We start from the raw sequence: 25,078 nt of genomic DNA, 5'->3' as shown, positions 1-25,078 counted from the left end.
CTTTGTTCTTCGGAAAAGCATTGCAATTGAAATTGACTTCTCTGAATCCTTTCCACTCCAGCTGAGGCACTGAGTGATTAGCAGAAGATAAGATATGCAAAATGCTGGCAGAGCTTCCCTGTAGGCCATGAATGGTTTAGTTAAGTATGTGTTGTATTCAGTGTGATTGAAATGCAAACTGACCTTGCAAAGGGATTCGGAAGACAGCATTTTGAGACAGAAATACCAAAATATCTTTGGGAGCTCAATGCAATTCCAAAGCTCTTGCTAAAAGCCATGGTATAAATTGTGTGGAGAAGCTATTCCAGAATCTGGTGAGGAAAGTTCTGAAATTACACAGGTTTTTCTTTCCAAAGGTTTAGAAAGACTCTCCTGACTTGTTCAAGGGTCTTTTGAAGAGCTATTTTGTTTTTCTTCTGATTTTTATGAGTTATAGTGGTGTCTAAGTTTTGATGCCCAAGTTGAGCAGTCTAATGTAATTTAGGCCACAATGTAATTTGGTGGGACATGATGTCTAAGCCAGTGGTTCACAATTTTTGCCATTGCAGGGACAGGTCATCCACATGGGACTACAGGAGACAAAAGGACGGGGGGGGGGAATACCCCTGTCAATCTATTGACATCCCCAGGAATCTTAGTTGCTTCTCTCTTTCTTGTAACCATGATCAATGGTTTTGCATTTTCTTAAATGCAGTAATGAAAAATCTCAACAATTCTGAACAGTAGGCTGATTTGTTTGGGCTACATCTCACTCCACTTCAGTTAAATAAACATTTGAAGCTGTTCCATATAACCAAGGCAGGACATTGGTCTATCTTGCTATCTCAAGTGACCTGTGGTCACTGTTCCATGGGGAAGGAGCGTTTTTATTGAAAGAGTGCTTGAATCCACAAATGGGTTGAGCTGCTGTGCTAGTGCCACAGGGACAGGCTCACAACAGCTGCAAAATTCTCAAATAACTGTGCCAAAAAATTAAGTGCCGTCGTTCTTCATTCTCTTCACTCTTTCAACTTGTTTGTGTGGGGCTTCAGGGGCAAATCAGTGGGTTGTGTGGCAGTGCCCCAAGAGGTGGTGTTTTTGAGGTTTACGCGTCTTTTAAGATTTTTCCCCCATAGGGAATAATGGAGGTTTCAGCAGCCCCATAACTCTACCTGGGGGGCACTGGGGTGGCCCGGAGCGAGTGGTGGTGTAGTTCACATAGGGTGCCAACCACCTCCATGGGTTGCTAACTCATGGGCTGCTGGGTTCTGTAGTTTCTGAGGTGTTCTGAGTGTAGATTCTCTGGTAGCATATGAGATTTTCAATGACAAACCATGAATCCACTCTCACATGCTACCAGAGAATCTACACTCAAAACACTTCAGAAACAACAGAACCCAGTACTTTACACCACCACTTGCTTTGGGCCATCCCGGTGCCCCTCAAGTGCAGTTATGGGGCTCCTGAAAGGGGAAGAACCTTAAATTACACATAAATTCCATTAAATCTCTAAACATCAGACCACTGTCCAATTCCTTTGAAATAATTCTGGCAGCTTCCTTGCCCCCACTGGGCACTACCAGCCACCCTACTCTACTCTGGGCCACCCCCTTTCCCCACAACGTGAAGCTATACTTTTGCTGAAACCGCCATTATTCCCCATGGGAAAAATCTTAAACTTCAAAAATTCACCAAAAAGCAGCCCTTTGCCCAATTCCTCTGCAATTTGGGGGGTAGCTTCCACCCATTGGGCATTACCAACCCCATCCACTATTTTTGCCCCCGGGCCATTTTTTAAAATCCAAAATGTTTCTGATTCGGATTTTGCAATTTTGAGCAAAATTGGGGTGTTTTGGATTGGCTGATTTCGAATGGGATTGTTTCAGATTCGGGCCAAAAACAAAACAGAAAAAAACTCCGCACAACCCTAGTTTCTGTGACAGCAAATCAAAAGGAGTTGACTTGACAAATTGGCACTTCTTAATAGGGGTGTGCATGGAGCCGCCAAAAGCGGTCTGGCACTGGGGTGGGGAGGGTACCTTTAAGAGCAGCGGGAGGGTTTACTTACCCCTCCCGCCGCTTTCCCGCTTGGCGCCATAATCCTATGTGTAATTGGGGCAGCAGGACATTTCCCTGCCGCCCCTTCCCCGACGTTGCTTGAAAAAACCCCAGCAGTCCTTTGCGCGCACGCGCGTCACAGAGATAAGTGCGTGCATGTCCTGCTGCCCCAATTACACATAGGATTATGGCGCCAAGCGGGAAAGCGGCGAGAGGGGTAAGTAAACCCTCCCGCTGCTCTTAAAGGTACCCCCCCACCCAAACTGGACTGCCCAGGTCCGGACCAGTCCAGAGGCTTTTTAAATAGCCTCCGGACTGGTCGGGGCCCATCCCTACTTCTTAAGTGTTGATCACAGTTGATATTAAAGTCAATCTGCAGGTCAGGCTAAAGAAAAGGGTTGTTTCTGTTCTTGAAGTATAAGATGGTTTTCAAAATAATCAACATAACATTTCATTTTTTAAAAAACGCTACATAATAAATAGAACTCTTTCTCTTCCACAACATTAATAAGTGTACACCACAGCACTGAATACAGTATAAAAGGTAGAGTGTGCCGTCAAGTCAATTTCCACTCCTGGAGCCCACAGAGCCCTGGTAGAATATAGGGGTGTGCACGAACCGGCAAACTGCAGTCCGGCACTGGGGTGGGGGGTTGTTTTAAGAGCGGGGGGAGGGTTTACTTATCCCTCCCGCCGCTTTCCTGCTCTGGCGCCCGTAATTTTAATAGTAATTGGGGCGGCAGGATACCTCCCTGCCATCCGTTCCCCCCTTTCGCTATGAAAAGCTCCCATGAGTCCTCTGTGCGCGCGCTTCACATCTCTGTGACATGCACGCGCGCAGAGGACTCCTGGGAGCTTTTCATAGCGAAAGGTGGGAAGCGGCGGCAGGGAGGTATCCTGCTGCCCCAATTACTACTAAAATTACGGGCGCCAGAGCGGGAAAGTGGTGGGAGGGGTAAGTAAACCCTCCCTCTGCTCTTAAAGCAACCCCCCCACCCGAACCGAACTGCTCAGGTCCGGACTGGTCTGGAGGCCTTTAGAATGGCCTCCGGACCAGTCCAGGCACATCCCTAGTAGAATACAGGAGGTCTTTGGTAGAATACAGAAGGGGTTTACTATTGCCTCTTCCCGCGAGTATGAGATGATGCCTTTCAGCATCTTCCTATATCGCTGCTGCTTGATATAGGTGTTTCCCATAGTCTGGGAAACATACCAGCGGGGATTTGAACTGGCAACCTTCTGCTTGTTAGTCAAGCATTTCCCCGCTGCACCACTTAAGGTGACTGAATACAGTATATATGTGCAAAAATATGTGCATTTAGGCCAAAAACTTATCAACAGTAGCCTGAATATCACATGGTGTAATAGTTCCATTTGCTCTCGTATTAATCTTCCATGCTAGACTGTGCCGCAAGTCACAGCTAAGTATGCGTAATTAAGATGACCTACCAAGCTCTGGTGTCTCATTAGCATAAAGTTTTCCTTGCTAATTGCTTTTGCTTATCATCTGATATAGTTATCTGCTTTCATCTTGTGTTCATATGAGTGGATTTTTTCTGTTCTAAATATTAATGCCATACTTTAATGTTCACTTTAGTATCAAGGCATGTTGGTAGTAAGGCATTTTGATAAATGCTAAAGTACACAGTCAACATAAAAATATTCCCTGAGAAAATTTGGATTATATTTGATATATATGTTTCTCTAGACTGCAGTGAGGGATAGAGGCAGTTTTGCTGAATATAAGCATCCAGTTTTCCCTCTTATTTTCTTTATCTATTTTACCACTATTTTTGCTTTAGCTTTTTTCATCCAGTGTGTAACTAATCCTGTTTTCCAGCTCAAATCTCCTCCTCAAGGAAATATAATGAAATGTCTTGGCACCTGAGAGCTCATCATAACTGAAATATGGAGCACCGCTAAGTGAGCACAGGCAAAAAGGTAGGACTTTGACAGGCATGTGATGCTCAGAAGAGGAGGAATACATGTATGGCTTTCTATTGTAAATAACCACAAATAACTTATGAAAGAGAAAATTATTAATAGTATGAATACCAGAATAGATTTCCAAGAATTTCTACATATACCCAATATATATGTGTTTAAAAGAATAATAATTAAACTGAATACTTTACTACTTTAATGAGCAAGAACATTGCTGATAATTCAGTGTATGCTTGATGGCCATTTCATATGCTAGACAAAACTAATCCTCTCTGCACTATAACCACCCTTTTTTAAAAAAAGTTAAAAGTCAGGGATTCCTAGTTGTATAGCCTTGTTTGCCTTAGCTGCAGCCAAATTTATTAACACATAATTTTTCAGATCAGGTTCTGAAATGGTTTGGTCCTCATAGATATCATGGGATGATATCTGATACCTGAACTCCATCTTACTAGACTTGCTCGCTACGCCATTTTGGGGGCTTCAATGTACCTCTCAAAACAGAGAAACGTAGCCACTTAGCCATTTTCTTTCCCTAGCCTGCTTCGAAAAGAAGCTGTAGCAGGCTGCATTCTAAAAGTGGCAGGTGTTCTGAAAAGGCGTTTCCCCATAATGCCTTCAGGTCATTGCAAGACTGCAGTGGATTAAAGGAAATGTCCTTTAATGTGCTCTGATTGCATCTGAGCATATACAGAGAGACTTGGGGCAGACCAAATTAGAATAAGAGAGACAAAAGCAAAAGGAATATAGCTCTCTTCCTCCCACATATGTTGATAAGAAATCTCAAGGCTAGGTCGAACGTCTCATCTCAATTCCATGCCCCGTTATCTAAATCAGGTGAATAATGCCAGAAAGTGTGATGTGTCCCCTCCCATCTCTATTCTGTTTATTGCTATCAGCGAACTCTTTGTGAAAAATTTCCTTTGTTTACAGAATACATGGGGAGAATACCCCAAACATAACTTAATCTATTACTTGATATTCACGCCTTATTTCGAGCAAGAATTCAAAAATGCTGTAAGTTTCCTAAAGAAGCACGTTATCAGTCTCTTCCAATCATGCTCTCAAAACTCTTCAGTCATGTCTCAGGGTATGTCTTTGTCTATAAAACCCACCTCAAAGAAGGCACTGATCACTTGCATTGCATGCTCTTGCCAACATGGTAGGCCTGCACCCTACCATCAGTCTCGGCACCCCATGCTGCCCATGTGCACCTCATTGCTTGCTTCATGCTTGAGCCATCTGGAGCGAAGAATCCCAGCTACAGCAGTTAGCTATGAAAAACAGCTTTCCTCTTCCTCTCAAGCCTCTGCCACCCATCCCAGCATTAAGAACTGTGAACGTCCTTCCAGATTAACCACCCGCTTTTCACTTCCTGTACTCCTATAAAGCAACACTTTTGTTTTCAATGCACATTTGTTTTCAAGCACTATTCTCTTTTGTCCTTTCCAACACATCAACACCACGACCCACTTTCCCTGAAGTGCTTTAAGGTTAATATAGCTGTTGGCTGGTCTACACCCATTTGAAGCTAAATTCCCCCATGTTGAGCAAAGTATAGTCATGAAGGGTGGTTATTTCCACACTTCCACACAGACCCGTTAACACCCTGACCTACACTGGAATATTTGCAAAAGCCCTGTAAAGTAGGTTAATATTCCCCATACAGGAGATGTAAGGGCTGAAAGTGTGTGGGCTGTCCACCTCAGGGCAGAGGTGCTGCTGCTATTATGATGATTTAGAAGATTTGTGAACTGCTTTTTTTAAAAAGGTCTCAAAGCAGCTTTCATAGCCAAACGAGGGATAAGTTGCCCCCTTAATGGTGGCAGTGCCTTGCCGCTGCTCCTGTGGCCCACTGCCCCACATACTCTCGCTCACCATGACCATTGCTCTTGCTCCCAGCTCCCACCACATCCCAGCCAGCCATCAGAGCAGTTGGGAGGGCCTTACTCCTTCCAGCCAGCCCCAAAGCCAGCTGGGAATGGAGGATGCATATATACCCCCGACTCCTCCATTCCCAGCTGACTCAGGAACTGGCTGGAAGCAGGAAGCCTCCATTCGGGTGGAGGAACAGCAGTACGAGTGGCAGTGGCCAGCAGGGGCAGCAGCAGCAAAGTGGCAGTGCTGCATTTAAACTGTGGTGCTGTGGGAGCTGGTACACATTTGCATTTTGGGGAAATGTTTCAAGTCTTCATGATATGCATGCAGAAACAGATGACCATACATAGATTCACAATCTGAATCTGTCCTCCTATGTAGGAGGGTATTGGGTGAGGAATGAACACCCACCACACAGGGTTGTGTCTCTGCAACCTGTTCTTCAGAGATCTGATCATTTGGGTTAAGGTGTGTGGTAGGTATTGAATCCAGACATTGCCTTTCTCCAACTGGTGAAATAAACTGACAAGCACCAACTACCTGTTCAGCCACTGGAGAGCAAGAGGGCCGCTTGTGCAGGACCAAGGTCTGTTTCAGCAGCAGTGGATCAATTTGACATCACATGATCAAATTCTGAAGGAAAGTTACTTAAGGGGTAGGGGTGTGTGTGTGTGTGTGTGTGTGTGTGTGTGTGTGTGTGTGTGTAGAAACAGGTGATACTCAGAAAAGGTCATGGCTATCACTTTGGGCCAGATGCTGGTACTTATTGCTTAACGTTTTCCCAAGCATAATTTACTCCATCAAGGTTGAAGGTTTAATGGAAACTGACTCTGCACCATTAAAAAACATTCTTTATTGAGGCCATCTGATTGCCCACAAATATATCTAAGCTTAATTTTTGATTTGGTAACTTTCCATGTGTCCAGAAGTCAGAATTTTACACATATTTAACACCTGGCTAAGTGACATTTAACTAATTGGCACTAGCTAAACGCACACCCATTAGGCAGATTTTATGCTAATATGGTTCCAAATAAGCAGCCATCGGTATCATTAAGCTAAATCAGTTTCCCAGGAGACATGAAATTAAAGCAAATTTCTTGATTTAGCATGTCCCAGTTAAGTAGAAGCATGCTCTAATAATAATTTATATTTACAGAGTACATCCTCTCTCTCTCTCTCTCTCTCTCTCTCTCTATATATATATATATATATATATATATATATATAATCATGAGTGACACGGAACTGCTATAGATTATGGACAGAAAAAGGATGCACTTTGATACTAGCAGAAGTCATTTCACTTACAAAATACACTATGAGATCTTTAATGGGCTCACAAGTGAAAGAGGAGTACAGCACTTAGTGAACGACATGGAATTAACATTTTATGCAGAAGTGAGTTAATTCAACCTTCTTTGGATATAGCTAGTGGTTAAAATATATGAATATTTAATATTTGAAGTTTGAAGTTAACCTTCCAAAAATCCTAAAGGTTATTGCTCTTTTAATTTCCCTTCATACTTGGCCTGTTGCTTCTATCTTTGCAGAAACATACTTTTACTGAATATACACCCTTACTATTTTAATATTCTTTCTGGTTATAGCTATATAGCTAGAATGCAGTTGAAAGCGTAACAATTTCTCTGACTTCCTTATTAATAATGATGCAGTGCTTTAGATTTTCTAAGTATCATGCAAACATTGGCTAATTAATCTCTCAGACATGCTGTGGGGTAGATTAAATAAGTGTTTGTACACTGTTGCAGTGGCTGGGGGAATCAGAGACATGGAAAGTATTTAAGCAATTTGTCCATGGCAAATTAACTTCAAAATCCTAGTTGTATGCCATTTCTTGATTTTCCACCATGCCTTAGATTCTCAATAGCAGCACTTTAGTTGGTTCTCTATCCTCTACTGCAGGCCTGCTCAATTTAGGCCACCAGATGTTTTTGGACTACAACTCTCATAATCGTCAGCCTCAGTGGCCAATAGCCAGGGAGTATGGGAATTGTAGGCCAACATCTGCAGGAGGGCCAAAGTTGAGCAGCCCTGCTCTACAGTAAAAGCACTGCTTTGTCACATTTAGTTGTGAGAAGAATTTCTCCTTAATCCTAATCTGCTACAATCTTAGCAAAAGATTTTATCTCTGCCTTGCAGAAAGTCAAAGAAAAACAAAAAAACAAACAACAAAACTAAATATTGCAATAAAACAGCCAACAAACTTTATCTAGCACATAATTCCCTAGAATAATGTGTGTTTCTCACCTGCTGACAGCCATTATGTGACAAGCTAATTGGTCAAAAATCTATTAAGGGGACAAAATGTACATTATAGACTCTTTTGTCCATGTTGCAAGATGGCCCAAGTGGCGGCCAACATAGCTGTGGATGCTGGCATCTAGCATGGTGATTCCCCACTTTGCAGTGGGATGTAGTCAGGTCACACTGAATACTGCCCACTCCAGTTGATGGTCATGCCAAGAGCAGGAATCCTATCACCATACATCATCCCTGAACAACTTCAAAACAAGGAGTGGGGGTGGGGAGCCTGCAGGTGCAGCATGCAGTAATGGTAAGATCCAACAACCTCTGATGGATTGAAAGCTACTGGCTGGAGCCTATAATATCCACCTCTTGCAAAGATGGCAGGTCACTGCTGGACCAAGGCACTCCTAGCCAGTGTTCCCTGTAACAGGGATTCCCAGATGTTGTTGACTACAACTCCCATAATCCCCAGCCAAAGGCCATTGCAGCTGAGGGTGCTGGGAGTTGCAGTCAACAACATCTGGGAATCCCTGTTAAAGGGAACAGTGCTCCTAGCCAAACCAAGGCCAGGTGCAGCAAGCCACCTCTTGGAAACACGCCTGTCGGAGAATGGGAATAGCTAGATGGTGGTCCCTCCTTTAGCCTACTTCCCATAGGGCAGAGTGGGGAAGCTGAAGATCAGCTGTCCTGGATCAACAAACTGTTCCTGCCAGGTTGAATTGTTTGGGAGTTTCTGAGAGCTGATGTAGCACAGTGTCTAAAAGGCTGAGTTGCAAATCAAAGCTGCAAACGTAATCAGTTCAAATGATTAAGTTCATCTGTGAGCCAATTTCTAAGTTATTTTTGTTACACAACAGAGACCCTTGAAGGGTGTGTGTGTGGTTTTAATACCACAAGATAACATGTGAATCAGCCCATAGAAAATATGGCTTTTGCACATTACAGGATAACTGCTATGCTAGAAAGCGCCAAACATTTATTGAGTTCCTACCACATTCCATCCTGTGGTAAGCATACCAACCAATATTAAAAACTGCCATATGATGGATTGGACCAAATTTTCCTCAGTTTCTGAAATGGACATTAATGTGGTAATGGGCCATACATTTCCATACTGATGTCCATTTCAGAAAACTGAGGAAAAGTTGGTAATCTCTAACTACTACAAATTTATATTTCTCAGCAAAGCAATGCTCCAAGCTCAGTTGATGCAAGTAATGCCGATCCCAAGAGTTCATTTGTGTATTGTCATCATTCATAAAATCATCACCATATCACTCTATACCAGGCAAACCAAGTGTCAGGAATGATTCCTAACCATGCCTTCTCAGAGTTAGGCCAAACTATGAAAAAGAGAAACATAAGGAATGAAGCAAAGAAGGAGAGCATCTCTCTTACAGAATCTTCCAGGATAGATGCAGCAGCAACAGCTGGCTATGCACTTGCTGGGAGTGATCTCCACTCAACAGTGCTGCCAGCTTGTAGCGGATTACAGCCTTTGTCTCAGAGCAAGCCCACGTGAGGGGAAGAAAAATGCTGAAGTATCCCCTCTCTGCTTTCCAAGCACAGGCTTCTCCCCAAATTTTCCGGTAATCTTGGTAGGATCTAGAATGCCACCGCCACCCAATTATCAACAAAGTTTAACCCCACACCGTGGGCTTGAGTGGAAATCCCAATGAAAACTCTCCTTCTTTTGCTATTGGAAAAGTATACAAAAACTTTCCACATGCAAGCTTGCACGTGTTGAGAAAACGTGCTGTAGTTGCTGAACATCTGAGGATGTGTTTTGCACCAGAGAAACTCCCTTCCTACCTCTCCCTTTCCTGAGTTAAAAATCCACTCAGAGAGGCTTGCAAAATACAAAGAACAAAAAGGGGGAGACTTTATTCAAATGCTGCAAACTGATTCGGTCTGAGGCTCTCTCAACTTTTAGTTACAGGTAAAAGAAATACTCCGTAAGTTACAAGAATACTTCAAAAATCATTTGAAGATGATATTTGGGCGGCACACTTTAAAAATTGTGGTTACCCAGTTGCAAAGAACATGGATGTAGGAAAATAGAAAAGCACCGGTAAAAGCGTACAGATAGACCACCCTAGAATAGTATCAGGGATTTACAAAGCACACAAAAGAAATATAAGTTTCTAATGCAAAATCTGACTAACAAACTGTTCCCTAGGCTGAATCTCATTTTCCTTGAAAACTTACCCATCATCTGATGACAATCAAGCTTCCTGCAATCCTCTCTCAAGGATCTGCAGAGGTCCTTCCATGAGAGAAATCTCCAGGCTAGCTTTTGACCATGAGGGAGCAAAGCTCCATTGCTCCTCACTAAGCCTTTTCTCCCATACTTCTCTTACCTCCAGCCTAGCTTCTGCTAACAAAAGACCTTTCTCTTCCTCCTCATGGCTCTCTAGGTCCCACCCACCTTGTGTGATGATTGGCTGAGGCCTGGAGTTCACCAGCCTGTCAGTCAGGACAGGGTTCACTTCTGGTCAAAGCTTTAGGGGAGAGAGGGTCTATTCGCTACACTGCCCATCAACCTGCTCACACATGTAGGTAGAGAAAATTGGAAGGAACACAAATACAGGTTTTCCCTCCATCCTGGCTTAATCTTAACAAACAGCTTCTGGAAATCACTTTTTACACTTGTGATTACTAATGAGAGATCCCAGCCACTCCCAGACACTCCTAGCTCTACTACTCAAGAATGCAAGCAACAGGGCACTTAATCTCATATGTTCCCACTATATAACGGTGCATCAGCTGAAATCAAAACACAACATTATTATGTGGTGGCTGCAAAAGACAATGTGCAATGCAGTTTCCTACCCGCCCAGAGCCTGGATTGGATACAAGCCATTTAGGACTCTTGGTGTGCAACCTCTAGCACACTGCTCCTATTTTTCTTCTTGGTATTTATTCCCATTTTGTTGTGAAAGGCAGGTTTTGGCCATCTGAGCATATCTTCTGATTCTCCACAACAGTAAACTAGAACCTTGTACAATAATGTAAACACTAAAGGAACAATCCATATAATCTGGCACAGCAAAGCCCACAAGCTACTGCCACAGATAAAGCTTTCTATAACTAAGGGAAACATCTAATAAAGCAACCTCAAAAATGTTCCCTTTCATCAGTGCCACCCTTCTTGCACAGAAAACGCAAAACATTCATTACTGTGTTGCTGAATAGATGGACTCAGATGATAGCTCCTAGGAACCAATTAAGGGGGTTAACTGAGTCATGAGACTTCATAAATGAATCCAATTCCTTTTTTCTTTATTTCCTTCCATAGCTTGAAAATAAAGCCAGGGGAGAAATGCATAAGCTCTGGGATCTTATACAGTGACAAATAGCTATGTTATCACTACCAGTAATGGGCCTTTCTTCCAGACACAGGGACCTGCACTGAGCTTCCTATTGCTTTACAACATCAAGAGAGGGGGGGAAAGAGAGACCACGAGATGTATAAGCAATATAAGCCCAGGGTATTACACAAACAGAATGTTCCCAGTGTTGGCAATAAACGTTTATCTAGTACACAAAAGCTTATTGACTCTTTCCCTGCTCTTTTGGCAAACTTAAAGCATAAACCTAAATGTAAAATTGCATAAACTTGAGCACCTGCTCTGGAAATATTTAAAGAAAGAAATACAGTATGCAGAAAAACAGATACTAAAATAGAAATGGATTAATTGTCAATAAGATGATCATGTTGATGCACTGGCCATGTGTGAGTGTGCATGCATACTCATGCCTGCGTGTGCTGCAAATGTTCTTATCATCCAGCAACCAGGCCTATCTTTCATTATGGCCTGGTTCAAATTCAACACTAAATCATGATTAAGCCATGTTTAATGTTACTAGCAAAACCTCAGACTCATATGCTTCCTACATCCCCTTCATACATGACAGGAGGAAGTAGGAAGTGTTTTGCTTCACGTGCAACAAGAGGCCTGAGGCCTCTGGAGCCTGAGGCCTGTGATGTGTGAGCCTGAGGCCTGTAACTGTAACTTCCTCCAGGCAGCACCTTCAGTGCTACTCTGATAGATGTGTGGGATATGGTTGTATGTGCTGATAGCACTGCTCTTCTGCGGGCTCCCAGATGTTACCAGCCACGCTTATTCTGTCTGGTTCCCAGGAGCCTCCCTGTTTGCAGTTGCAACTCCAGGCTTCGATATGCTCAGGACCTGCACCACAATGTGAGCTCTCAGTTTATGATATACATGGGGACAAATTGCTTAGTTGGTAGTGGGCTAGTTGCCCCTAGCTTTGGATGTAAACAATTCAAATTGGAATGGGGATTAGATTCACCACCATCCCCCACTCCTAGGCAGGGGGTTCCAGCTAAGCAGACTCCAGAGTTAACTATAGCAAGTTAACTCCCAAGGCCACTCTAATCTTAGTGAGCCACCTAGCTCCCCTCCCTCCCTTCACAGGAGATAACACCACTCTAATGAGCCGATTATGCCAAGCAGGAAGAAGTCAATAAGTCGGTAAAGCAATGTCCTCCCCATCACAAAGGAGATGAGTCAGTGACATAGACTTAGAAGTGTACTCGTTGAAATTACGGATAGGATTACTGGAGAGTCCTTCCCAGCATAGATATTCTTTCATGCACCAGCATACTCTGATTTTCATCACAATCAGCCTTGCATACAGAAGGTGAACCACACATTGCCACACCCAGGAAGAACCATCAGTAACAATGCATTCCATGCAGGTCCACCCGGACAATTCGAGACAGCAAAACATGACAGTAGGAATGTGCCCCCAAGGCAAGTTTTGGGATATAAGTATGCCCAGTTCCATGACCCATTGTGCTCCCCTGTGCCTCTCACGCAGGACTCCAACCCACGCTACAAGTGCTTCCTTGTACACTCGACCATGTGTTATACTTGCCAGGGTGGCCAGAACCTAAGGGGTATACTCGTGAGTCAAATGGGCCATAACCCAAAATTTGGCTTTAAAAAAGCCAAATATGGCCACAGAGCTTGGGACTCCATTGCAAGAAGCACTCTCTTGTTCTCCACTCCATCCAGCCACCTTTGCACTCTCTTGTATGTTATACTTGGGACCCCACTGAGCATTCCATATGCCCTTTTGCAACCTACAAAGAGCTTGAAATTACTATCTAGATCAGTCCTTGTGCCAATCCATCTAGCTTGCTCGGACCTATAGTAAGCTGGACCCATGGAGAAGCCATTCTTGTGGTTATCCCTCCTTATACTAATCCTTGCACCCCTCCATCTTTTCACCATGCAGAGGAGCGAGACTCTGCAGCCCAGACATCTTGTCATCAGACAGATATGAGCCTTCATCCCTCCTCAGGCCCCAAAACTATCTCTGCTCCCCTTTCTTAAATCCAACCCCTCCCCCAATCTCTTTCTCTTGCTTGCCTGGGAAACTTACACAATTAGACCTTAAGCTAAAACACCTCATTGTAGTTGGTATATTTGGATATGTACTTTATTGCTCTTTAAGTTAGAAATGCTTTGTTGTAGTTAGTTTGCTTAGTAATGTATTGTATTGTTTTAATCACACAATTCCTTTCCTGTATCCCCTCAAATAAATTAATTTTGAAACTATATCCTGTCTCAATCCAATCATTTCTTGAGTCCAAACATTTGCACAAATCAAAACTGGTGGAGCTAACCCCTTTAACAGCTAATTCCCCATGCAGCCTGAACACTGAGGGTGCTGACCAAACACCCCTGGGCCAGTTCCATTAACACAGAAGCCAGGTATGTGGCTCTCACTTTTAACATTCTCAGGATTCTCATGGAATCATGAGCTCTCTGTTTGTTGGCACATGGGGACCAGTCACTTATTGTACAAGCGTGTATTAGTTGAAACAGATCTTTATGATCTGAGAGGGGGGATACTCTCATTTGGGTGTAAAATCTCCTGCCGTGAAACAGCCCCTTGCTCGCTGTTCGGGACTGGGAAGCACCCTCTCTACCTTGTTCCGAGACCAGCAAGCATGCCCCCTTAGCTTCCCTATCCACTGACCAGCTCTCGAAGTTTTTTGTGCCTGGATTTTAATAAATTCAATAAGATTCACATAGTTAAAACGGCAAACTATTTTTATTAAGCAACTACAACAGAGTATTCTAATATTTTATAACAAATAAAAATTTACATAGTTAAAGCTGAAAACAGTTTTCATTAACGTGCATATTTTTCTAAATGCATTCATCATACCACTACACAACCAACACAAATAATTCAACAAGAATGGCTTTTGACCAGCATAGTGATAGGAAATGTTTCATATATGCTGCTGAATTTCTGCCTATTTTATCACCCTCTTGCATTGATATGTAAGGCCATTGTAAACTAGAAGTCTGGCTTGAGGCAGGGAGAAGGTTTCCTAAAAGAGGAGTGAATTGTTAAACAATGACTTTATTCAACACAACAGAGAGAGGAGGAAAACAACAACCACAACAGAGAGAGATCATCTCTCTCTCCTCAGGAAGCCATCACAATCTGCCTCAGGCAATATAGTTTAGCTTCATCTTAGGGGAGACCTGGAGGGGGCCAGCCCAGAGATTGATTTGGGTCAGGGCCACAGAATTATTTAGAGCCAGCCTTGTCTGACAAGGACAATGCCTGGCTACAGTGTCTCATATCCTAGAAGGATGTATAGTTGGGAATTCCCAAAAATGATTCTGGTTAGATGCTCTCAGTTCTCACTCCTTTGTAAAAAGGTTATAACACACATTTACTAATAGCTGATAAAGTGCATCAATATTTAATGAAGGCTGCAACTGGAACAAGAAGTTATATTTTGGTCCATGGACATACCTCTGTTCTGTTTTTCCATTCTCCCATATCTCGACCAGAAGATATACCTTTATCAAGTAGTTCTATAATTCTCATAACACACATTTTGCAATATTAATTGAAAACAACAACAATAAAAATCTCTCAGTATCAAGAAACTATAGATTAGGTTTATTGGCAATGGCACATGTCAGCTTGCCTTACAGCTAACACAAAGTCCAATACCTGGTAAGCAGCACAGAGCCCAAGCTGTTCTTCTATGTTTGCTAGTCATTTGTAACTCCTAGCCCACAAATATTTCATAGTTATCAGCATGTGGATGAAGGGAAGATGGCCCTTTGCTGTTTCCTATCAATGTCACGTAAGGGTCCAGGGAGGAGAAGGGTACATCATCAGTGCAACTCAGGCCTAGAGATACAAGTGGCAATGCTAGGTTATCAGTTGTATCCACATGCTGACTGAACTCCTACTTTCCAATCCTTGTGCTTAAAGGATTCAGGACACACATTCTTATTTTTAATACTTAAAGTAGTTAGTCAAGCTTTATTCACGAAACAAAATAAAGTACTGAGAAAGAAGTGTGTAATAATGCCAAAGAGTAAATTGATATTCATACCGTCATAAATCCATCCAGCAAACCTGAATCTGGTTTTGGGGGTGCTTGTAATCGTTCCATAGACCATTTTTCAATTATGGATGCAACTTGGCTGTTTTCTGTGTTTAAAATCCTGAATCCAGTCATGTTAACCCCACTGTACCGATAAGGCTCCACATCAAGGGCAAAGAGGTCCTGAAGGAAAGGAGAGAAATATAGTGGATTTAATACATTCTGAATGGAAGTATTCAAACAAGGTTTTAGGTTTTGCTCAAATGCAAGCATAGGATCTGTAGAACAAGCAACAATACTCAAGTCCAAAATCTGTGCATTTAAATAATGACTAATAATTTAATTCACACTTTTACAGCATAAATTACTCCATTTTATCCTGCTACTAGTTACCTGTAGGTTCCCAAACAGGCAGCAAATCTAAGATGTTCATTGAGCACTTTGGACTTTCATACATGGCAAGTGGGCTGCCTCCAGTCTGGCAGGTCTTATCTGGCGTAAGCCTGCTCTAGCATACAGATCAGTTAAAACTGAAATGATCATAAAATATTTATTTATTAATTCAATTTTTATACCACCCTTCCAAAATTGGCTCAGGGCAGTTGCCTGCTGCTATTTTGTCAAAACTCTTAATTGTTAACTATATATTTGTTAAGATATCTTTGCAATAGCCATTTTGGCTATATAGATTGTCCTGTTGCTGCTGACTTGGCCCTTTCTGCTGGAGTTCCATTGCATTATTTGGCAGTAGGGTTGCACAGTTTTTGGTCAGTTTCTTGGTATCTGCCATGATAATAGAGTGGTTCTAAATTCTTCACACATTTATTAAAACTGTAGTTGTTAATTGACTGGGGCCAGCCCACTAATGAACTGTGAGCAGGCAGCTACTTCAAACAGCTGACTGGCAATGCTAATGCTCCTGTGGAGGGCATGCTGCGCCTGCTTCACCACTACTGGCTGCCCAATCCCCACCCCACCTGGTGACAATGTCTTTTCAAAAGTCAAATGGGATAAACGTCAAATGGTGAATGGAGCAACAGGGAGTTCCACATACTTCCTGCTGCATACTTGCTCCCATTCCATTTCCTGCCTCTGCCTTTTTAAAAGTCAAGGCAGAATGAGTTGGAGGAGGAGAAGGAATAGCAGCAGCTCTGACTGCTCCTACCACCACCACCACCAGGTAAGAGGAGATGGGGAAAACTGAGCAGGGTGAATCTGTGCACTGTACACTTAGTATGCTATGGAGTTGGGGTTTCAGATCAAAAAGCAATAGCAGCTGGGGAGAAGCACCTTTAAGTGTAAATTAATAGGTGCTTAACTCTGCTACTGCCACACCTGAATGCGGCTTCGAGCAGTAGTATGCTGCCCAACACCCCGTGACAGGGGATTATCTCCGCCACTCACCTGGCCTCCATGTAGCCAATCCCTCGCTGCCAGCCAGAGGAGTGGCAGAGGTGATCCCCTGCCACAGGGGGTGTTGGTCAGCGTGCTGCTGCTCGAAACAGCGTTCAGGTGAAGCAGTAACAGAGGTAAGCATTAGGGATGTGCGAAACATTTTGGGTACAGAACTATCTGTACCCAAAAGAGCCAATTTCGGGTGATTCAGATCTGAACTGAATCACCCCTGACGATTTCAGAAAAATTTCGGATCCAAAATGAATCACCCCGGTTTCGGATCCGAAATATTCGGATGTTTCAGACCTCCATTTTGTGGCCTTCTTTTCCCCCCCTCCATTTTGAGCAATGACATCTATTTGAATTTCCCGCCTTTTTGCCTCCCATTGACTTCAATGCATCTGCTTGAATTTTGGGTCCCAGGGGGAAAATAGTGGGGTGGGGTGCTAGTGCCTAATGGGTGGAGGCTACCACCCCAATTGCAGAGGGATTGGGCAAAGGGCTGATTTTTGGTGAATTTTTGAAGTTTTAGTGTCTTTGGGACAGATTGGTGGCATAACGTGGGATCTGGGCCAAAATAGTGGGGTGGGGTGGTAGTGCCTAATGGGTGGAGGCTACCACCCCAATTGCAGAGTGATTGGGCAGAGGGCTGATTTTTGGTGAATGGTTGAAGTTTACGCGTCTAAGGTTTTTCCCCATTAGGTATAATGGAGGGTGTATCACTTCACATCAGGGGGAAAGGGGTGGCCTAGAGTGGTGTGGGGTTGGTGGTAGTGACGGGTAGGGGCAAGGAAGCTACCTGAATTTTTTCAAAGGATTTGGGCAGAGGGCTGATTTTTGGTGAATTGTTGAAGTTTATGCATCTTTAAGGTTTTTCCTCATAAGGTGGTATAATGGAGCTTTCAGCAGCCCCATAAGTGCACTTGGGGGGGGTGCTGGGGTGGCCCAGAGCGAGTGGTGGTGTAGTGCACATAGGGTGCCAACCACCCCCATGGGTTTCTAACCCATAGGGTACAGGGTTCTGTTGTTTCTGAGGTATTCTGAGTGTGGATTCTATGATAGCAAATTAGAGTGGATTCATGGTGTCTCATTGAAAATCTCATTTGCTACCACCTCCAACCACTTGGAGGCCACCTCCAACCTCAAAGGCAGGATGCCTCTGAGTACCTGTTGCAGGGGAGTAACAGCAGGCAGAGAGAGGAAGCCTGTGGCTTCCAGCGGCATCTGGTGTACCATCATGCGAAACAGGAAGCTGGACTAGATGGGCCCTGGGCCTGATCCAGCAGGGCTGTTCTTATGTTCTTATGCCATGAGGTGGGTAGAGGTGGGGATGGGAGGAGAGATTGGTGGGAGAGAAATCAAATTGCTCTGCCTGCCATAGAAGAGAATCAAGAGGGTGGGGAGTCCAGGGTTGAAATCAGCACATGGCACATTCTATGCACCACAAGAGAGAGGGAGAGAGCAGTTTGTGCAGTGTATTCAGATGCCACAGGACCGATGGACGGGGACAGTGGCTGAGGGATGAGGCATATTTTCAGGCCCCATAGGAGGGAGGGGCTTGGGCCAGGCATGGATCTATTATTCTAGATTTTGTCATTTTTCTTATCTAGAAAATAAAAATATTATATGATGAATCTGCTGCTTCACTCATACAATAGTGAGTTCTAACAAATTTATTGAATTTTTAACAGCAAAATATTTTAGTAAGATATGTGAAGGGTTAGGTGATACAAACTTGTTTTTGTTTGCACACTGAATTATTCACAGTGTTTTGAAATATCTTGTGAAAGATGTCCAGATTGCAACTTACCACATTCTTGTTCAACATGCATTTCATGATTTTCCAAGTTATGGTGAATCACAATCTGGACATGTCTTGAATGCTGAAACCTATGCAAAGGGTTAAATCTGATTATTTCAAAACAAAAAATGTTGTATAAAACAGCCCTTGGAAGATATGCTTGAGATATTAGTACGTGGTTGATTGTTGTATTATATGGATGCTCTTGCATGATAAACTGTATTTATAATTGATTCTGTTTTGAGAAACACTGTAAATGTGTATGATATGGGCTTATTGAAAATGAAGAATCCTGCCTCATATCAGCGAAACAAATTTTTCTTCCTACAGCTTAACGATTCTATGATACCAGTGGAAAATTTAGTGTTGAACAGAAATCTACATTTCAGATGGATCAAGTGGCTTCCTATCTTAGGGTGAATTTTCAACAGATCACCATCGTTCCTTTGTAAAATATTCACAACCATACTAAAGAGTGATTACATAGGAAGTTGCCTCATAGGACATAAGACCACTGGATCATCATCTACCACACTATTGTCTACTCTGACTGACAGCGGAAGACTCCTGCCTGAAGCACTGGCAGGTTCTCCAAGGTACAAGTCGAAGGCACAAGTCTTCTTCCAGCCCTACCTGCAGATGGCAGGAATGAATCTAGAATCTTCTACATACAGTGTACATGCTCTCTATAAATGTGCTTCATCAGGAGGGTGGGGAGAGCTCTTTTGCCTTGAAGTTCTCATAGTTAACTCCGATTAAGACAACCCTTAAATCCATTTACTTTTAGAAATAACATGTGAATCTCCAGTTTGCTTTTTTGAAGCCAAGGTCATTGAAGGCACAGTAGAAGTCTATCTCCAGAGACTTAGAATGAGGCCTTATTACCTTGATTCCTGACAAGTGGCTAGAGTGTTAGACTTAGATGGAGTAGGATAGAATCCATCTTGTTACTGAACCCACACAATTGTATTGTTCAAACACGGAACATGGCATGGAATCACATAATGGAGAAGTATCTCCTACGCTGCCGAGAGAAGGTCCCAATTTTCTTAAGAAAAGGGAATTAAGGGGACAGAGATCCCAGCTTGGCAAAACCTTGCCACAGCATTTGTTCTGATGGGTAAAAAATTCTTCATATGTATCAAAGTCAATATTAGTTATATAATCTTATTTTGCTAAAAACAACAACACTAGATTATTTTTGAAAGTATTGTTTAGGTGGGATTGGCCTGAGTATATGTATGTATGTATGTATTTATTTATTCACTGGGGGCAAGGAAAGAAAGAGCAGAGCAGTAGCTGCCCTTCTGAGACAGTAGTACATGATGAATTGCTAATTTTTAATACAATAACCCAAGCTAATCTCAAAGATAGTTAACATTCCAAATTCCAATTAAGGTTTATAGTATCATTTTTCACAATGTGATTAGGTCTCATGTAGATGTTTTTTCTAGGTCTACTCCACAGAGTGCATGATGACTTCTTAAAATATCGAGCTTGCTTTTCTACCCTGGTTTTAAGATGTTGTTTACTTTGGCCAGAAGACACAAGAATTATAGCCACAGAGCTGAAAGGGCCAATTACCATTCCTCTGGCAGGATGCTCTTCATCACATTGAACTGCAGCCAAATCATACATTGACCCCCTGCCCCCATCTTACATACATTGCTTTGACCACCTATATACTGTACACTCCATTCATCCTGACTGAAATGTCACAAGCACAGAGCAGGAATATACATGCGTGATGCAAAAGACACTCAACATCTCTCAGGAAAAGTTTTAACAGAACAACCTCAATGGCAGAAGCAAGTGAACTACAACAGACACTGGGGGAAAGGGGGAAAATACTCAACTTACCGTGAAACAATTGGCAAAACTACTTGTAATAATATGAGACCACACAGTACCTCAGTTAGAAGTAATTTTCTTTTAAATTTGGGATGCTTCCAAAATACCTTGGACAACTGAATAAGTAATTACGTAATTTAAACACAGTCCTGTTTACTCAAAACTATAATAAATATGCACAACAGTTCAGAGAATTAATGAGCTATTACATTAGACTCCAAATCAATCATGGGAAAGTACACTCCTAAACAGCACAGCTAAACAGTGTGACTGGAAAATTTATTGGACAAGACTTTAGCTGTGTCAGGTAAGAAGTAATTAATAGAGCAGACAAGCCAAAAGTGATGCAAGCTACATGGTTCCATTGAGCATCAAAATCTGTCATCTGCTGGTATGCTCAAATTATCCTCAGTTGTCACCAGCTAAAGTGTAACTTAAATTCATCAGAGAAAGACAACCATCTCTCACCATCCTTCCTCCCTCTCATGTCTAATAAGGAAATGAGAATATTTAATTAGGGCAGAAGACTAATGTATATATAAACTTATTTTGTTGTATTTCCCCAATACATTTTTAATTGCAGTTCTCTCTCACTTTATGGCACAGCTCTAAAGTACCCTTTCATGCAACCAGCTTACAAGGCCAGGCGTGTTGACCTTCAGCAGTAGAACTGCACAGTATGCCTTCAGTTTGCATGCTAGCTTTAGCACTGGCTAACTTGAGATATCTAACAACTACATCCAGAAGTAATGAACAACAATGAAGTATGCAACACACACTTGACAATAGCTTATTGCCCTGGGACCTGGAAGAAAGTCATTTTCAAATCCTCTCTATTTTGCCAGACCTCTCACCTTAAGAAAAACAGCAAGGGTTACTACATCAGAAAGCGGAAACATGCCCCTTTTCAGCCTCCTTTCTCTTTCACACTGCACAAGAAACATGTGTGCATGGGTAGAACTACTGTATTTTCAGCTTGAAAAATTAGAAAACCCTTCCCACTGCCTTAAAAAAAAAATATTAACAAGCACAGAGGCTAGGTCTACCAATTGGCTTCAGTAGTGGCAGTAGGCAGCAGAAGCAATGGCTGGGTCTTCCAATTGACTTGAGTGAGCCATGCCAGCGGTAGACATGGCTACTCAGAGCACTGGATGGCCAGGTGTTTTGCATGGGGAAGAAGCCTGCTGTCCCAGCCACCCAGCAGATCCAGCCACTAGTGCAATGGATCCTGAGCCATGATAGCCATGGCCAATGGCATAAAGGCAGCCAGATCTACCTGCCACTTTTCTTTCTTCAACTGGTAGCCTTGGTATTGGTAATCAGCAGACCTTGCTGGTGGCCAAAAGGGACCAGATCTGCCAGGTGGCTCACACATGGGGATGGGCAAATTTTCCCAAGAACATTCCTCTTTTTCATGGAAATTAGGACATGTACAGGGAAATGAGGATGTGTGGTAGCCCATGCATGGGAAGAGGATGCTGTTTTTAGCACTATCAGCAGCAACTGCAGGCAAATGTGTTGTTGTCATTCACGATGGCCTGGTTCAAATGTAACACTAAACCATGATTAAACCATGTGTGATGTTACTAGCAAAACCTCAGACTCATGCGCTTCCCACCTCCCCTTGTTATACAACAGGAGGAAATTTTCTGCTTCATGTGCAATAAGAGGGGAATGTATGAGCCTGAGGCCTGTGCTGGTAACTGTAACTGATGCTTAATCATAGTTTAGCATTTTGCCTGAACATCAGATCAACACAGATATTAAAGATAGTTCCATATGTATGTTCCATTATTTTTGTTGTGCATGATGCTTAAGAAGCCCCTCGGCTGTCCCTTGTGCTTTTTAATATTTACACTACTAGTTGGAGGGCTATGGCCACCTCCTCCAGCCTCAAAGGCAGGATGCCTCTGAGTACCAGCTGCAGGGGAGTAACAGCAGGAAAGAGAGCATGCCCTCAACTCCTGCCTGTGGCTTCCAGTGGCATCTGGTGGGCCACTGTGTGAAACAGGATGCTGGACTAGATGGGCTTTGGGCCTGATCCAGCAGGGCTGTTCTTATGTAATGTCATTGGTATGTATAACACTAGCTCAGTCTCTTGTTTCAGTCATCTAATCTGGGAAAGCAGAAAGTTTGGTAGCTGTTGTGGAATGGATTACAGTGTACAAACTGAAACCTAATCTGGATAAGACTGACATATTTTTAGTTGGTGGTTCTGATGATCCTGGAAGGAGAATTCTGTTGTTGGTGAGGTTGCACTTTCTTTGTAACAGCAGGTTCGTAGTTTGTGGCTATTCCTGGATCAGACCATAATAGATCAGACTTGTGTTGGCTTCTCAAGCTGACAGTTTGTTTCTGGGCTCAACTCAAGATGCTCTATTTTGCTTGTTAACGGCTTGGGACAAGGATATCTCAGGAAACATTTCCTCTCATATCTGTAAGTCAGTTAGTCATTCTTCTCTCATATGAACCTGCTTCAGAAATTTGGTTCAGTATTTGATAAGCCATTGCAGGAGCACAAAAGTCAGGAATGGGTCCGACCCAATCTCATCCAACCTCAAAAAATGTTGGTTCAGGGTCCTTTGGACCTTTCTCAAATTCGGGGTCGGAGTCGGGGTCAAGGTCAGGTTCAGACAAAACATTTTAAAAGTTTTAAAAGTAACCACAGATACTCACTATGAACCTAGAATAAAACTAACATAACACCAGATAGTCTTAGGGGAAGTGATGTTGCATCAGAGAGTCTAAGGGAATGTTACCTTACACCAAAGAATCGCAAGAGAAATCTGGAAATCAGTAGGCAGTTGCTAATGTGAATTAAAAACTTGGGGGGGGAGTGGATTGAAGATGAGATATGCATGGGCAGGTGGGCAGATAGAAGGCTGAAAATGGGCTCCTCTCCCACAGCTGCAATAGCTTCACAAAAACAAAACCCTCCCACCATGAGGAGGTGGCAGGGAAGTGGCAGAAAAACAGTGAAGGGGGGTCCTCCAAGCCCCCCACTGGCCTCCCAAATGACAGCCCGGGCCAGCTGCAGCCGACCCAGGCTGCCATTTGAGAGGTTGGTGGGAGGCTTGGAGAAGCCTCCTACCACTTTTCCACCACTTCTTCTAAAGGTGCGGAGGGCGCTTTCTTTAGCTACACCCCCCCCACACACACACGCATCATCTTTACTATTAGGATTAGGAATGCCTTTTACTTGTAAAGGGGATCCTTAAAAATTCACCTTTACAAGTATACCCAAGCTGGCCCACAAGCCAGTTCTTCGAACTGGTGGCCAATCCAGTTCAAATTCGAACCACCTGAATCGGGCCAGTTCACAAATCTCTACAAGAATAATGGGTTTTGTCCCCTCATTGCCTGCTTTTAAGTGAGCACTTAATACAGCTTTCTTTCAGGTAACATCTCTACTACAGCCTTTCATGATTTGTCTTTTACTGCTTCTGTCTGTTTTTATTGCTTGAAGACCAGTGCTGCTACTGTATTTTTTCTTGTCATACTGTTTTATCTGGATTGTTGTAAGCTGTCTTGCATCTGCTTTGCAGGAGGTGGAAAAATAAACCAAGTGACAATAGCCCTGTGTTCCTTGTACTATGGAAGGAAAAACTGGATGCTGAAGAGAGTAGCTACCCTACTCTCTGAGGATCAGAAAGATCATTAAACAGATTCCAGATCCAATTGCTAGGGAACCTTTGCACATGCTCTAAGCAAGCATACCAAAAAACCCAATGTTGGTCTCTATCACACACACAAACCCAAAAGCTACATACAGATTATATAAGTTAATATGATTAACATACGCCACCAAATACAGCTGAGCACTATGCATACCAAAAATCATAGACTTTTTAGTATAAGTACACCTGTGAAATCATCCTTAGTATGTGTTTGCCAGACATGAGCTGGGTTCAGACACAATGCTAAAAAGTGATTTAGTAATACGAGCATGAACCTCAGACTCATGTGCTTCTCTCTCCCCTTTCTGATGAAGGAGCACATTTCCTCTTCTTGTGCACGAAAGGGAAGTGGGAGCACAGGAGCCCAAGTTTTCTGTTAGTAATGCTAAACCATGGTTAGATTTACATCTGACCCAGGCCATATGAGCCAAGATATATTTCTTCAGTTACTCTGGACGCAGACACTGTTTAGGGCTTAAAAGTAAAAACCACCATTTTGCTAATCCTCATAACTAATTGGCAACCATTAAAGCACTACATGGACCCTATGATGTGTACTAGATTAGGGGCTCCCAACTTGTAGTGCTTCGGACGTTATTGAAATAAACAACTCCCACCACCTACAGCTACAATTTATCATGACTGGGGGGTGATGGCAGTTGTGGTTCAGCAACTACAGGCTGGGAAACCCTTTACTAGGTAACAGTAACAGTTTGCTAGCTGTTGTTGAGCTCCAAGAATGTGGGTAGAGTCTGTGGGCACCCAAGTAAGAGCCTGCATGCAAGAGTATGCCACAGGTCTTATTATTTATTATTATTTATTGTCACA

The 25,078-nt window shown here is 42.9% G+C and overlaps 1 protein-coding gene across 7 annotated transcripts in view; it reads right to left on the bottom strand.

The window, feature by feature from the left end:
- GRIK2 (glutamate ionotropic receptor kainate type subunit 2) overlaps positions 1-25,078 on the bottom strand; it is an 808,572-nt gene that overhangs the window by 483,068 nt on the left and 300,426 nt on the right. For all 7 annotated transcript variants that reach the window (XM_053299652.1, XM_053298872.1, XM_053301185.1 and 4 more), the window contains exon 6: positions 15,536-15,709. In XM_053299652.1, the coding sequence (XP_053155627.1) occupies positions 15,536-15,709 (174 nt within the window). The remainder of the gene's footprint in view (positions 1-15,535; positions 15,710-25,078) is intronic.

The sequence above is a fragment of the Hemicordylus capensis genome, chromosome 1 (assembly GCF_027244095.1).
Source record: "Hemicordylus capensis ecotype Gifberg chromosome 1, rHemCap1.1.pri, whole genome shotgun sequence".
In the NCBI taxonomy this organism is placed as follows: Eukaryota; Metazoa; Chordata; class Lepidosauria; order Squamata; family Cordylidae; genus Hemicordylus; species Hemicordylus capensis.
The sequence above is the reverse complement of the archived record's forward strand: the minus strand, read 5'-3'. Positions and strand labels throughout refer to the sequence as shown.